The sequence below is a fragment of the Scomber japonicus genome, chromosome 13, assembly GCF_027409825.1.
Source record: "Scomber japonicus isolate fScoJap1 chromosome 13, fScoJap1.pri, whole genome shotgun sequence".
NCBI lineage: Eukaryota > Metazoa > Chordata > Actinopteri > Scombriformes > Scombridae > Scomber > Scomber japonicus.
In genome coordinates, this window is record NC_070590.1 from 2,402,332 (window position 1) to 2,416,064 (window position 13,733).

Consider the following 13,733-nt stretch of genomic DNA (forward strand, 5'->3'; position numbering starts at 1 on the left):
CCCCTTTTCTTCCCTCCTTTCCTTTCTTCCATGTTTCCTTCCTTCCTTTTTTCCCTCCTTCCTTCCCTCTTTCCTGCCTGTCTTCTTTTCCTTCCTTCCTTCCTTCCTGTCCTTCTTTTCTTCCCTCCTTCTTTCTTTTCTTCTCTCCATCCTTCCATCTCCAAATCTTGAGATGAACTTGATCAAAATTAAGTTTAAACTATTTCACTTTTCACTTTTGAACTCTATTAACCTTTCAGAGATATTGAGAGATTAGAATTCAAACTTCAAACAGAACTTTTTAGTATTTCTCTAAACTCACAGATTCTTCTTCTCTGTATTTTGTCTTCCATCTGTCCTTCCTTCCTTCCTTCCATCTGTCCTTCCTCCCTTCCTTCCTTCCATCTGTCCTTCCTTCCTTCCTTCCATCTGTCCTTCCTTCCTTTCTTCCATCTGTCCTTCCTTCCTTTCTTCCATCTGTCCTTCCTTCCTTCCTTCCATCTGTCCTTCCTTCCTTCCATCTGTCCTTCCTTCCTTCCTTCCATCTGTCCTTCCTTCCTTCCATCTGTCCTTCCTTCCTTCCTTCCTTCCATCTGTCCTTCCTCCCTTCCTTCCTTCCATCTGTCCTTCCTCCCTTCCTTCCTTCCATCTGTCCTTCCTTCCTTCCATCCATCTGTCCTTCCTTTCTTCCATCTGTCCTTCCTTCCTTCCTTCCTTCCATCTGTCCTTCCTCCCTTCCTTCCTTCCATCTGTCCTTCCTTCCTTCCTTCCATCTGTCCTTCCTTCCTTTCTTCCATCTGTCCTTCCTTCCTTCCTTCCATCCATCTGTCCTTCCTTCCTTCCATCTGTCCTTCCTTCCATCCGTCTGTCTTTCCTTCCTTTCTTTCTGTCCTTCCTTCCTTCCTTCTTTTCTTCTCTCCTTCCTTCCTTCTTTTCTTCTCTCCTTCCTTCCATCTGTCCTTCCTCCCTCCTTCTCTTTCTTTCCTTCCTTCCATCTGTCCGTCCTTCCTTCCTTCCATCTGTCCGTCCTTCCTTCCTTCCATCTGTCCTTCCGTCCTTCCTTCCTTCCATCTGTCCTTCCTTCCTTCCATCTGTCCTTCCTTCTTTCCATCTGTTCTTCCTTCCTTCCATCTGTCCTTCCATCTGTCCTTCCTTCCTTCCATCCATCTGTCCTTCCTTCCATCCGTCTGTCCTTCCTTCCATCCATCTGTCCTTCCTTCCTTCCGTCTGTCCTTCCTTCCATCCATCTGTCCGTCCTTCCTTCCTTCCATCTGTCCTTCCTTCCTTCCATCTGTCCTTCCTTCCATGTCCTTCCTTCCTTCTTTTCTTCCCTCCTTCCTTCCATCTGTCCGTCCTTCCTTCCTTCCATCTGTCCGTCCTTCCTTCCTTCCATCTGTCCGTCCTTCCTTCCTTCCATCTGTCCTTCCTTCCTTCCATTTGTCCATCCTTCCATCTGTCCTTCCTTCCTCTCTTCCTTCCATTTTTCCTTCCTTCCCTCCTTCCTTCCTACCATCCTTCCTCTCTATTTCCTCCCTTCCTCTTTCCTTCCTCATCCCCTTTTCTTCCTTCCATCTGTCCTTCCTTCCTTCCTTCCCTCTTTCCTCCCTGTCTTTTATTTCCTTCCTTCCTTTTTTGTCTTTCCTTCCTTCTTTCTTTTCTTCTCTCCTTCCTTCCTTTTCTTCCCTCCTTCCTTCCTTCCATGTCCTTCTGTCCTTCCTTCCATGTCCTTCCTTCCTTCCATCTGTCCTTCATTTCTTCCATCTGTCCTTCCTTCCTTCTTTCTTTTCTTCTCTCCTTCCTTCCAATTCCAAATCTTGAGATGAACTTGATAAAAATGTAGTATGTGTCTAAACTCACAGATTCTTCTTCTTCTTCTTCTTCTTCTTCTTCTTCTTCTTCTTCTTCTTCTTCTTCTTCTTCTTCTTCTTCTTCTTCTTCTTCTTCTTCTTCTTCTTCTTCTTCTTCTTCTTCTTCTTCTTCTTCTTCTTCTTCTTCTTCTTCTTCTTCTTCTTCTTCTTCTTCTTCTTCTTCTTCTTCTTCTTCTTCTTCTTCTTCTTCTTCTTCTTCTTCTTCTTCTTCTTCTTCTTCTTCTTCTTCTTCTTCTTCTTCTTCTTCTTCTTCTTCTTCTTCTTCTTCTTCTTCTTCTTCTTCTTCGTCAGGCGATGAATAAATACGGCGTGGAGGTTTCGGGACCCGGCGGCGTTCCCAGCCGGCCGAAGCTGAGCGGCCCCGAGCTTCTGTGCCAGCTGAAGAGCCGAGTGGAGGTAGAGACTCTGACCGCTGACCTCGCTCCCTTCTCGTCTCTGCCGCTGGCCGCTCAGCTCCCTCTGAAGCAGCTGACCTCTGACCTCGGCCCCTACAGGAGCTGTGCCGTGGTCTCGTCCGCCGGGGCGCTGCGATCCTCCGGACTCGGCAAAGAGATCGGTGAGATGATTTTTAAATGATGCTCCAATAAAAATGGTCTGGTTTAATAAGATCCTAAATATACTTCTTTCCTTCCTTCCTTCCTCCTTGCCTTTCCTTTCCTCCCTGCTACCGTTCTTCCTTCCCTCTATCTTCCTTCCCTATTTCTTCCTTCCTTCCCTATTTCTTCCTTTTCCTTTCCTCCTTTCCTTCCTCCTTTCCTTCATCCATCCTTCCTACCTTTCCTTTCCTCTGTCCTTCTTTCCTTCCTTCCTCCCTTCCTTTCCTTTCCTCTGTCCTTCTTTCCTTCTTTCCTTCCTTCCTCCCTTCCTTTCCTTTCCTCTGTCATTCCTTCCTTCCTTCCTTCCTTCCTTCCTTCCTTCCTTTCCTTCCTTCTGGAGGGAGGAAGGAAGGACAAGAAAGGAAAGGTGGAAGAAGGAAGGAAGGGAAGACAGGAAGGACAGAGGGGGGAAAAAAGGAGGAAAGAAATGACAGACGGAATGAAGGAAGAAAGGGAAGGAGGAAAGATATGAAGGGAGGGAGGAAGGAAAGATGGGGGGGGGGGGAGACAGGAAGGACAGATGGAAGGAACGAAGGGAGGAAAGGAAAGGAAAGAAATGAAGGACGGAGGGACAGAAGGGAGGAAGGGGAAAGAAGACAGGAAGGAAAGATGGATGGAAGGACAGAATGAAGGAAGGAAGGTGTTCTAGTGGAAGAGGTTAACAAACATGTTGAGTTACAGCATTAAAAAATATTACCAGAATAAACTCTACATGTGAGAGTATTGATTTTCCTCTTCCTCCTCTCCTTCTCCTCCTCCTCCTCCTCCTTTCCTCTTTTTCCTCCTCCTTCTCCTCCTCCTCCTTCTCCTCCTCCTCCTTCTCTTCCTCCTTCTCCTCTTCCTCTTCCCCCTTATCTTCCTCCTCTTCCTCCTCTCCTCTTCCTCGTCTTCCTCCTTCTCCTCCTCCTCCTCTTCCTCCTCCTCCTCCTTCTCTTCCTCCTCCTCCTCCTCCTCCTCCTCTTCCTCCTCTCCCTCCACTGTTTTGTGTCATTGTGTCTCCGTCTCCTCGTCTCCTCGTCTCCCTGGTAACAGCTGGTTAATACCTGACCTTCAAACTTATTATTTATAGACACAGTTACTAACATTACCTTCAGGTTTGCTTAATGAATCTCTTCCTTTAATAAATCTGACCTGAAGTCTGGAGGAGACAGAGTCCATCATGTCTCTTATATCATAATTAGGTAATAAAAGCAAATAGTTTACATTGATAAGAGGTTAAAGCTAATTGGTCGTTTCCATAGCAACGGACTGAAACATCATCACAGAGCTTAATAATAAAACAACATGATTTCTATTCTATTATCACAGGTCTTATACACTTCTATGGTCTTTAATAACAGTATTTAACCCCCCTGTTGTGTTCAAGTCAAGGAAGGGAGTAAAGGAAAGAAGGCAGGGAGGGAGGAAGTAAGTAAGTAAGGAAGGAAGGTAGGAGGGAGGGAGGAAAGAAGTTAGGAGGGAGGGAGGAAGGAAGGAAGGAAGAAAGGGAGATGGAGGAAGGAAAGATGGTAGGAAAGAGAGAAGAAGGAAAGAAAGAGAGAAGGAGAGAGGAATGAAGGAAGGAAGGAAGGAACAGTCAAAAAAGACGGGTCAATTTGACCCGGGAGCACGACAGGAAGGTTAATATAGAGGAGAGGTATGATGATGATGATGATGATGATGTAATCTATGATGATGTAATCTATGATGAGCCACCAATATGTTACGCAACATTACCCAAGCCTTCATTTAAAGTGTAGTTTAACCACATTATTGCACCATAAACCCTTAACCCATAAACAGGATGGTTGGTTTCAGCGGTCACTTAACTCCTCATTAAGCCCGTTGCCGTGGTTACCTGCAGCAGTTTTCAGCATCTATGGGGGGAAAAAGCTTTGTTGAGCAGGTTGTACTTCGTCTGAAAGGGTTTTATATCTTTTTTAATTAGAGGAGGGCATTAGTTGGCAGTCACACTTTTTTTTACTCTCCTTTTTTAAACTTTTTATTCTCTCAAAGCTGATTCTGTTCAGAAGACGTTAGATATGTCTCGTGTACATCATGTGACAACCGTCCCCATCGTAGCGAGAAATCCAATATAAGCAATCCTAGAAATGAATTTAAAATGTTGAGTTGCAACCTGACACATCTGCTACACCAAGAGAACACCAACAGGAACAATCATTATTATAAGTGCTTTTTGTTTTTTATGTTTTTTATCCTTTTATTATAATATTGTGCAGTTTAACCTCTCTGACTGTCTGACTCTGTGTTTGTGCTCCTCACTAAACTCCTGCTCACTAAATGAAGAAAAAAATGTTTGGAAGTTGCTTTTTTTAATTTGTTTTAACTTCGATTTTTCTTTTTTTTTTGCTTTTATTTTGAAATTTTACTTTGCATTGTTATTGTGTTTTATAGAATAGAAAGTCTTTACTGTCATAGTACGAAACACAACGATATTGAGATACAGTCCTTTTTAAAAAGTGCAGAAACAATAATATAAATAATTTACTGCAGTTTAGTGTATTTGTTTATTATATTTAATCTGTTAGCGTGTACTTTTTAAGATAAGCCCATTGTGAGTTTATACCTCACCTGAACATGTGTTAATTTTTTAACTTTTTTTTTAAATTTTACTATTATTTTACAAATGTGCGGATAAACCAAATTTTGCTCTATTTAAAAAGAAATAAAAGGACTAAATATATCATGTTTCTATAGCAACCCTGAAGAGACTGTGACACACATGTTGTAGTTAGACTCGCTCGCTCTCTCTCTTCAGACTCTTTAATTCTAATGATTGTTTTATGAACTTATTGAGTAAAAGGAGACAAACACTAAACTTCCTCTCGTCTCAATGTGAAGTTGTTTATTCTGGAAATGACATTTAAACTAAACTTTCAGCACCAACACTTTTTATCAGCCTCCTCTAGAGACTTACATGAATTTTATTGAAATTAGAACAAACATGATTTTATTATGACACTGTTCAGTTTTGTATGTGAGGGCAGGTACAGAGGATTAGAGCTTATCCTTATACTCATTTGCCTAAAAGTATCTCAGACGCCAATACATGCTGTGTTCAGACTTATTTTGTTACACAAACCAACAGCTGCAGCTTCATTAAAATAATTCCATTTCCTGTTCTGCTTTTCTACACTTTCTGTGACCTGTGTGAGCATGAAAAGGAGATTTTAAAATATCCTTTATACTTAAATACTCTTTGAAACTGAGTGTTTATTGGACTTTCTGTCAAATAATTTAAAAATAATAATTAAATAACACTTTGCTTATGAATTTTGTATCATATTTGATACATACATAGCATTTTTTAAACAAATAAAAACATATTGAATACAACATTTTTAAGCTCTGTAGAACCTGATAATGTAATAAAAAAATAAATAAAAAAAAAACCCTCATAACCTCAAAGTGATAAATGTAGTAATATTACAACCTTAAAAATAAGGTTAACCGTTAACCCAATAATGTAATTTATTACATCATCACTACAGAGATTGTTACATTATTGGGAAATACACTTTATTACATCATCAGGTTCCATATTACATCGTCAAGTTCCGTATTACATTGCCAGGTTCCGTATTACATCGTCAGGTTCCATATGACATTGCCAGGTTCCATATTACATCGCCAGGTTCTATTACATCGCCAGGTTCCATATTACATCGTCAAGTTCCGTATTACATTGCCAGGTTCCGTATTACATCGCCAGGTTCCGTATTACATCGCCAGGTTCCGTATTACATCGCCAGGTTCCGTATTACATCGCCAGGTTCTATTACATCGCCAGGTTCCATTACATTGCCAGGTTCTGTATTACATCGCCAGGTTCCGTATTACATCGCCAGGTTCCGTATTACATCGCCAGGTTCCGTATTACATCGCCAGGTTCCGTATTACATCGCCAGGTTCCGTATTACATCGCCAGGTTCCGTATTACATCGCCAGGTTCCATATTACATCGCCAGGTTCTATATTACATCGCCAGGTTCCATTACATCGTCAGGTTCAGTATTACATCGCCAGGTTCTATATGACATCGCCAGGTTCTATTACATCATCAGGTTCTGTGAGCCCTTAAAGGTCCTGCATAGAGTTTATTAGACAAACCGCAAACCGCTGCAGCTTCGTTAATGAGTAAAATAATTCCATTTCCTGTTCTGCTTTTCTACTTCCTGTGAGCTGTGTGAGCATGAAAAGGGATTTTAAAATATCCTTTCTCTGTGCTCTTTGAAACTGGAGTCTTACTGATTGACAACCTTGTATGACTTGTATGAAAATCTCTGTTCCTCCTCCTCCAGACTCCCATGATGCCGTTCTGCGCTTCAACGCTGCACCGACCGTCGGCTACGAGAACGACGTCGGCGCTAAAACGACAATCCGCCTCATCAACTCGCAGGTAAAGCTTCCTTCCTTCCTTCCTTCCATCTGTCCTTCCTTCCATCTGTCCTTCCTTCTTTTCTTCCCTCCTTCCTTCCTCCCTTCGATCTGTCCGTCCTTCCTTCCTCCCTTCGATCTGTCCGTCTTTCTTTCCTTCCTTCCTTCCTTCCTTCCTTCCTTCCTTCCTTCCTTCCTTTCAGTAGCTATAATATATTTTTTTTGCATCTCTTGTAGGTGATGGCGTCTGATGACCATCGCTTCCTGTCCAGTTCTCTGTACAGCTCCGGCGCTCTGGTAGCTTGGGATCCTGCTCCTTTCTCTGCTGACCTCACACAGGTAACATTTACACCTTTTATTTTATTTTCACATTTTAACTCTTTATATTAAAACTAACCGTCATGGCGCTGTGTGTGTGTTTCCTCCCTCAGTGGTTCAACAGGACGGACTATCCCATCTTCACTCAGTACCAGAGATACAGGAGGCTTCATCCCACGCAGCCCTTCTACATCCTGCATCCTCGCTTTGAGTGGCAGGTCTGGCAGCGAATACAAGACAACATGGCCGAGCCCATCCAGAGGAACCCGCCTTCCTCTGGCCTGCTGGGTAATTACTACTGTTTTTAAAGGGGCAGTACGTCATCTGTCCGTCCGTCCGTCCATCCTTCCTTCCTTCCTTCCTTCCTTCGATACGTCAGATATCAAGAGTGTTTTACTGCCTGTCGTCTTTACTTTCCTTTCTTCCTTCTGTCCTTTCTTCCATCTGTCCTTCCTTCCTCCCTTCCTTCCTTTTCTCCTTCCGTATTTCCTTCTTTCCTTCCATCTGTCCTTCTTCCCTTCATTCCTCCCTTCCTCCCTCCCTTCCTTTCTTTTCCCCTTCATTCCTTCCTTCCTCCCTTCCTGCCTTCCTCCCTTCCTGCCTTCCTTCCTTCCATCTGTCCTTCTTTCCTTCCTGTCTTTTCTTCTCTCCTTCCTTCCTTCCTCCCTTCCTTCTCGCCTTCCTTCTCCCCTTCCTTCCATCTGTCCTTCTTTCCTTCCTTCCTTCCTTCCTTCCTTCCTTCCTTCTTTTTCCCCTTCATTCCTTCCATCTACCTGTCCTTCCTTCTTCCCTTCATTCCTCCCTCCCTCCCTTCATTCCTTCCTTCCATCTGTCCTTCCTTCCTTCCTTTTCCCTTTCCTTCCTGTCTTTTCTTCTCTCCTTTCCTCCTACCGTCCGTCCGTCCTTCCTTCCTTCCTTCCTTCCTTCCTCCTTTCTTTTCTTCCCTCCTCAGATTTAACTGTAATTTAATGACACATTTTTCTTTTAGTTTTTTTTATATTTAAAAAGAACAAAATGCTTCTAAAAAATATTAAATTACATGCCTCAGTAAAACCCCTCCCTCTCTTCCTTTCTCCTCCTCTGCTTCCTGTCCAGGCACGGTGCTGATGATGTCACTGTGCGAGGTCGTGCACGTGTACGAGTTCCTGCCGTCGCGCAGGAAGACGGAGCTGTGTCACTACTACCAGCGTTTCTACGACGCGGCGTGCACGTTGGGCGCGTACCACCCGCTGCTCTACGAGAAGAACCTCGTCAAGAGGATGAACCGCGGCTCCGACCGAGACATCTACACCCACGGGAGAGTCACGCTGCCGGGCTTCAGCACCCTCAACTGCACCCGAGCTGCTGGAGGTTAAACAGAGACATGAGAGGGACACACACATATACACGGAGACAAACAGACACGCACACACACACACACACACACACACACACACAGAGACAGAGACAAACACATATACACACACACCATGTAACACACACACACACACACACACACATTACACAGGCACAGAGACACACACACACACACACACACACACACACACACACACAGACAAACACATATACACACATTACAAATACACACACACACACATTACACACCATGTAATGCATACACACACACACACACAGACACAAACACACACACTACACACACAAACATACACACACACCATGTAACACAGACACACACACACACACACACACACACACACACACATACCATGTAACACACACACACACACATCATGTAACACACACACACACATCATGTAACACACACACACACACATATCATGACACACACACACACACGCACATCATGTAACACACACACATACACACTCACACATTACAAACACACACACACACAGGCATAGAGACAGACAGACACACACACACACACACACACACACACCATGTAACACACACACACACTCTCACACACACACACACGGACACACACACATACACACACATCATGTAACACACACACACACACGGACACACACACATACACACACATCATGACACACACACGGACACACACTCCTGCATGAAGAACAGAAGGAGCGACGCATGAAGACTTTTCATCCTCACTGCCGAACCCAAAGCAACAACGAGCCGCTGACGTTCATATAAATATAAATATTATTATTATTAAACACTGGATTACATCATCATCTCACACACCTGGAGTCCAATCAGCTGACAGATGTGCCTGCTGTACACACACACACACACACACACACACACACACACACACACACACACACACACACACACACACACACACACACACACACACACACACACTTCCATATGAGGACGCTTCTCTATCTTAAAAACCTTAAAGCAGGGTGTCAAACATGAGGCCCGTGGGCTAGAACTGGACCACCAAGGGGTTCAATCAGGCCCACTTTCCTTCCTTCCTTCCTTCCTTCCTTCCTTACTTACTTCCTTCCTGCCTTCTTTTCTTCCATCTGTCCTTCCTTACTTCCATATTTCCATCCTGTCTTCTTTCTTCCTTCTAACCCACTTCCTTCCTTCCTTCCTTCCATTTTCCTTTCCTGTCTTATCCTTCTTTTCTTCCATCTGTCCTTACTTCCTTATTTCCATATTTCCCTCCTGTCTTCTTTTCCTTCCTTACTTCCTTACTTCCTTCTTTCCATATTTCCATCCTTACTTACTTCCTTACTTACTTCCTTACTTCCTTTCTGCCTTCTTTTCTTCCATCTGTCCTTCCTTACTTCCATATTTCCATCCTGTCTTCTTTTCCTCCTTCCTTCCATCTTTCCTTCCTTCCTTCCATCTTTCCTTCCTTGCTTCCGTCTTTCCTTACTTGCTTCCATCTTTCCTTCCTTGCTTCCATCTTTCATTCCTGTCTTTTCCTTTTCTTCCACCTTTCCTTCCTTCCTTCCTTCCATATTTGTGTCCTGTCTTCTTTTCCTACTTCCTTCCTTCCTTCCTTCCTTCCTTCCTTCCTTCCTTCCTTCCTTCCTTCCTTCCTTTCTTGAATGACAATGAGTTTGACACCTCTGCCCTCTAAATCAACTCCTTCACAGAAGCACACAGCTGCTTTTATTTTGAAGGTCCCACCAATAACAGGAAGTAAAGACACAGTTAGAGGTTTATAGAGAGAGTTTAATCCTAATCTTAATCTTAACTGAACCAAAGTGAGAATAATCAGCTCTTACAGGAGACATCTGGACTCATTTCCTTCTTTTTCTTTCCTTCTTTCTAGTGATAGAACAGCTGCAGTATGTGTATAAAAAAAAAAAGACTGATTTTTGCTTTAGTTTCAGACGTGTTTCACATTTTATTGCCCTATTTTCAGGGCTTAAAAAAAAAGAAAAAGGGAAAAGAGAAAAAAAAAAAAAAAAGAAGGCATGATTGAAGCCAGCAGGATGCGTCTCTGCAGCGTCCTCCAAACGTCAAAGCTGTGAGTAGAAACACATTTAGATTTAATTCACATTACAGCAGCAGGTTGGTGTGTGTGGATTTAAATTACCTGCTCATACGGTGGCTGAGAAGGGTCATATAACACCTTCAAACTCAGAAAACACCTTCATCGATGTTACAGATATTCACAACACGAGGAAATAAAGGAAACGAACTGCAAACTAGATGAAAACAGGAAATGTTTCCAGGGGGACCGTAATCAGCGACGGACCCATCTGTCCTTCCTCCCTTCTCCCTTTCATTCCTTCCTTCCTTCCTTCCTCTGTCTTTCCTTCCTTCCTTCTCCCCTTCATTCCTTACTTCATCTGTCCTTCCTTCCTTCCTTCTCCCCTTCATTCCTTCCTACCTGTCCTTCCTTCTTTCCTTCCTTATCCCCTTCATTCATTACTTCATCGGTCCTTCCTTCCTTCCTTCTCCCCTTCATTCCTTCCTTCCATCTGTCCTTCCTTCCTTTCCTTCCTTCCTTCCTTCTCCCGTTCATTCCTTCCTTCATTCCTTCCTTTTCTCCATCCATCTGTCCTTCCTTCCTTTTCTCCTTCATTCCTTCCATCTGTCCTTCCTTCCTTCCACCTGTCCTTCCTTTCTTTCTTCCTTCCTTTTCCCCTTCCCTCCTTCCTTCCTTCCTTCCTGCAACGCCCCTTATTCCTTATTTCTCTTTTTTCTTCTTTCTTTGGAAACAATTCTGTGTTTCTTTTGTTTTCGGAAACAGGATGTGGGTCCGTCGCTGATTACGGTCCCCCTGGAAACATTTCCTGTTGTCATCTAGTTTGCAGTTCGTTTCCTTTTATTTGCTCGAGTTGTGAATATCTGTAACATCGATGAAGGTGTTTTCAGTTTGAAGGTGTTATATGACCCTTCTCAGCCACCGTATGCTCTGAACTGAAACACAAATAATCTCATGTTTTAGTTTAGTGGTCCAAAAAAAGTCCAGTTGTCAAAGTTTAATAGAAACATATTTAGATAATAATGATAATAATATTAATAATGTGCTTATAATGCAGTTTATTTCCCTGTTTAATGTGAATATAAGTTCAACACAGCGTCCACATTACACTTAAATTAAGTCTTTTATAAATGCATCTTTTCCTTTTGACTTCAGCCGTCTGCACACAGGAAGTGGTGAGCAGCTTTGTGAGCTTTTATTTTGAAGTGAAGTGAAGATTTATTTTATTTTTAGGTTTTTAGATATGTTGGTGGTTTATTAACACATGAGAAATGCATTTAGTTTAAAAGGTTTGATGTTTTTTTTATAATGTGGACGCAGAATAAAAGAAGCTGAGCTAAACTCTAAACACCACATGACTCAATGCCAAAAGTTCAACCCTTTCAAAATAAGAGTCATCATGATGTAAATATGAAAGAAGAGAGTTTAGTACAGTAGTTGTGTTTCCATTTCTTCTTTCTGCTTCCTGTCACATAAAAAAAAAGGTTGGACTGTTCCTTTCTTTCTCCACCATGAATGTCTCTATACACACACACACACACACACACACACAGAGACACACACACACAGAGACACACACACACACACACACACACACACACACACACACCTTAAAGACGACGCTGCCCTACAAACACTTCATCACTCCAGTCAAAAAAAAAATCTGCAACTTAAAACTGTTTTATACCTTCAGTCAAAACACCTGCAACACTCCTTCCTTCCTTCCTCCCTTCCTTCCTTCCTTCCTTCATTCATCTGTCCTTCCTTCTCCACTTCATTCCTCCCTTCCATCTGTCCTTCCTTCCTTCTCCCCTTCATTCCTTCCTTCATCTGTCCTTCCCTCATTCATTCATTCATTCCATCTGTCCTTCATTCATTCCTCCCTTTTCCCCTTCCTTCCCTCCTTCCTTCCTTCCTTCCGTCTTTCCTTCCACCTGTCCGTCCTTCCTTCTCTCCTTCCTTTCTACCTTCCTTCCTTCCTTCCATCTGTCCTTCATTCATTCCCCCCTTCTCCCCTTCATTCTTTCCTTCCTTCTCCCCTTCCTTCCTTCCATCTGTCCTTCATTCCTTCCTTCCATCTGTCCTTCCTCTCTTCTCCCCTTCCTTCCTTCCTTCCGTCTTTCCTTCATTCCTTCCTTCCTTCCGTCTTTCCTTCATTCCTTCCTTCCTTCCGTCTTTCCTTCATTCCTTCCTTCCTTCCGTCTTTCCATTTGTCCTTCATTCATTCATTCATTCATTCCATCTGTCCTCCCTACTCCCCTTCATTCCTTCCTTCCATCTGTCATTCGTTCATTCCTTCCTTCCTCCCATCTGTCCTTCCTTCCCTCCTTCCATCCTTCCTTCCTGCAACGCCCCTTATTCCTTTCTTTCTCTTTTCTTTTTTACATCTCTGACACATGTACATAATATTCTTATAGTAATTCTAGCAGCACTGCCGAGGAGGACGGCCTCAAGGAGCCAATTCATTCATTCATTCATGACTTTTATTATTTTTATTATCATTATTAATTATTTATCTGCATGTGAGCCGACCTGTAAATGTTTCTCTGACTGTAGCCTAGCAACAAGAGAAACTTTAACTTTAACGTCTCTGATTAACGGAGACAGAAATGATCCGCATGGCACGAATGCAGCTTTTATAAATATATAAAATACAAAATGTAAATATTAATGTGTCGTCATTTTTCTCTCTCAACGTCCGTGTGTGCGTGTGTGTGTGTTTGTGTGTGTGTGTGTGTGTGTGTGTGTGTGTGTGTGTGTGAAGATAGGTTTGATTTTTTTCATAAATTAAAGAAACAGGAAAGGGGGGAAAAAAAGGAAGAGAAAATAAAATGCTGTCCACTTCCCCTCCCACTCGTGTTTTTGAGTAATTTGATTATTGGGCTTTTATTTTGAAGGAATTTTGCACCACTTGAGTTTTATTTCTTCTCTCAGCACAATTTAAAACTTCAATGATATTTTAAAAAACAAGCTCACTAACAGTTGGGAATTACTGTGCTTTTATTTTGAAGGAATTTGCACCAAGACAAGGTGGGTGTTTTATAATCTCATTAAAAGTTGAATAAAAAAATTAAAATTAGAATTAAAATAGGTTTAATTAATTCAACAATACTTAAAAACCCTCTCACTACAGTTGGGAATTATTGTGCTTTTATTTTGAAGGAATTTGCACCACTTGAGTATAAT

At 42.4% G+C, this 13,733-nt stretch overlaps 1 protein-coding gene across 1 annotated transcript in view; it reads left to right on the plus strand.

Moving 5' to 3' along the window:
- Nucleotides 1-8,535, plus strand: part of st6gal1 (ST6 beta-galactosamide alpha-2,6-sialyltranferase 1) — a 35,478-nt gene extending 26,943 nt beyond the window's left edge. Inside the window, exons 4-8 of the mRNA XM_053331198.1 lie at nt 2,139-2,403; nt 6,745-6,842; nt 7,058-7,159; nt 7,252-7,426; nt 8,234-8,535. Of these exons, the coding sequence (XP_053187173.1) occupies nt 2,139-2,403; nt 6,745-6,842; nt 7,058-7,159; nt 7,252-7,426; nt 8,234-8,493 (900 nt within the window). The 3' untranslated portion in view covers nt 8,494-8,535. The remainder of the gene's footprint in view (nt 1-2,138; nt 2,404-6,744; nt 6,843-7,057; nt 7,160-7,251; nt 7,427-8,233) is intronic.
- Nucleotides 8,536-13,733: the final 5,198 nt, after the last annotated feature.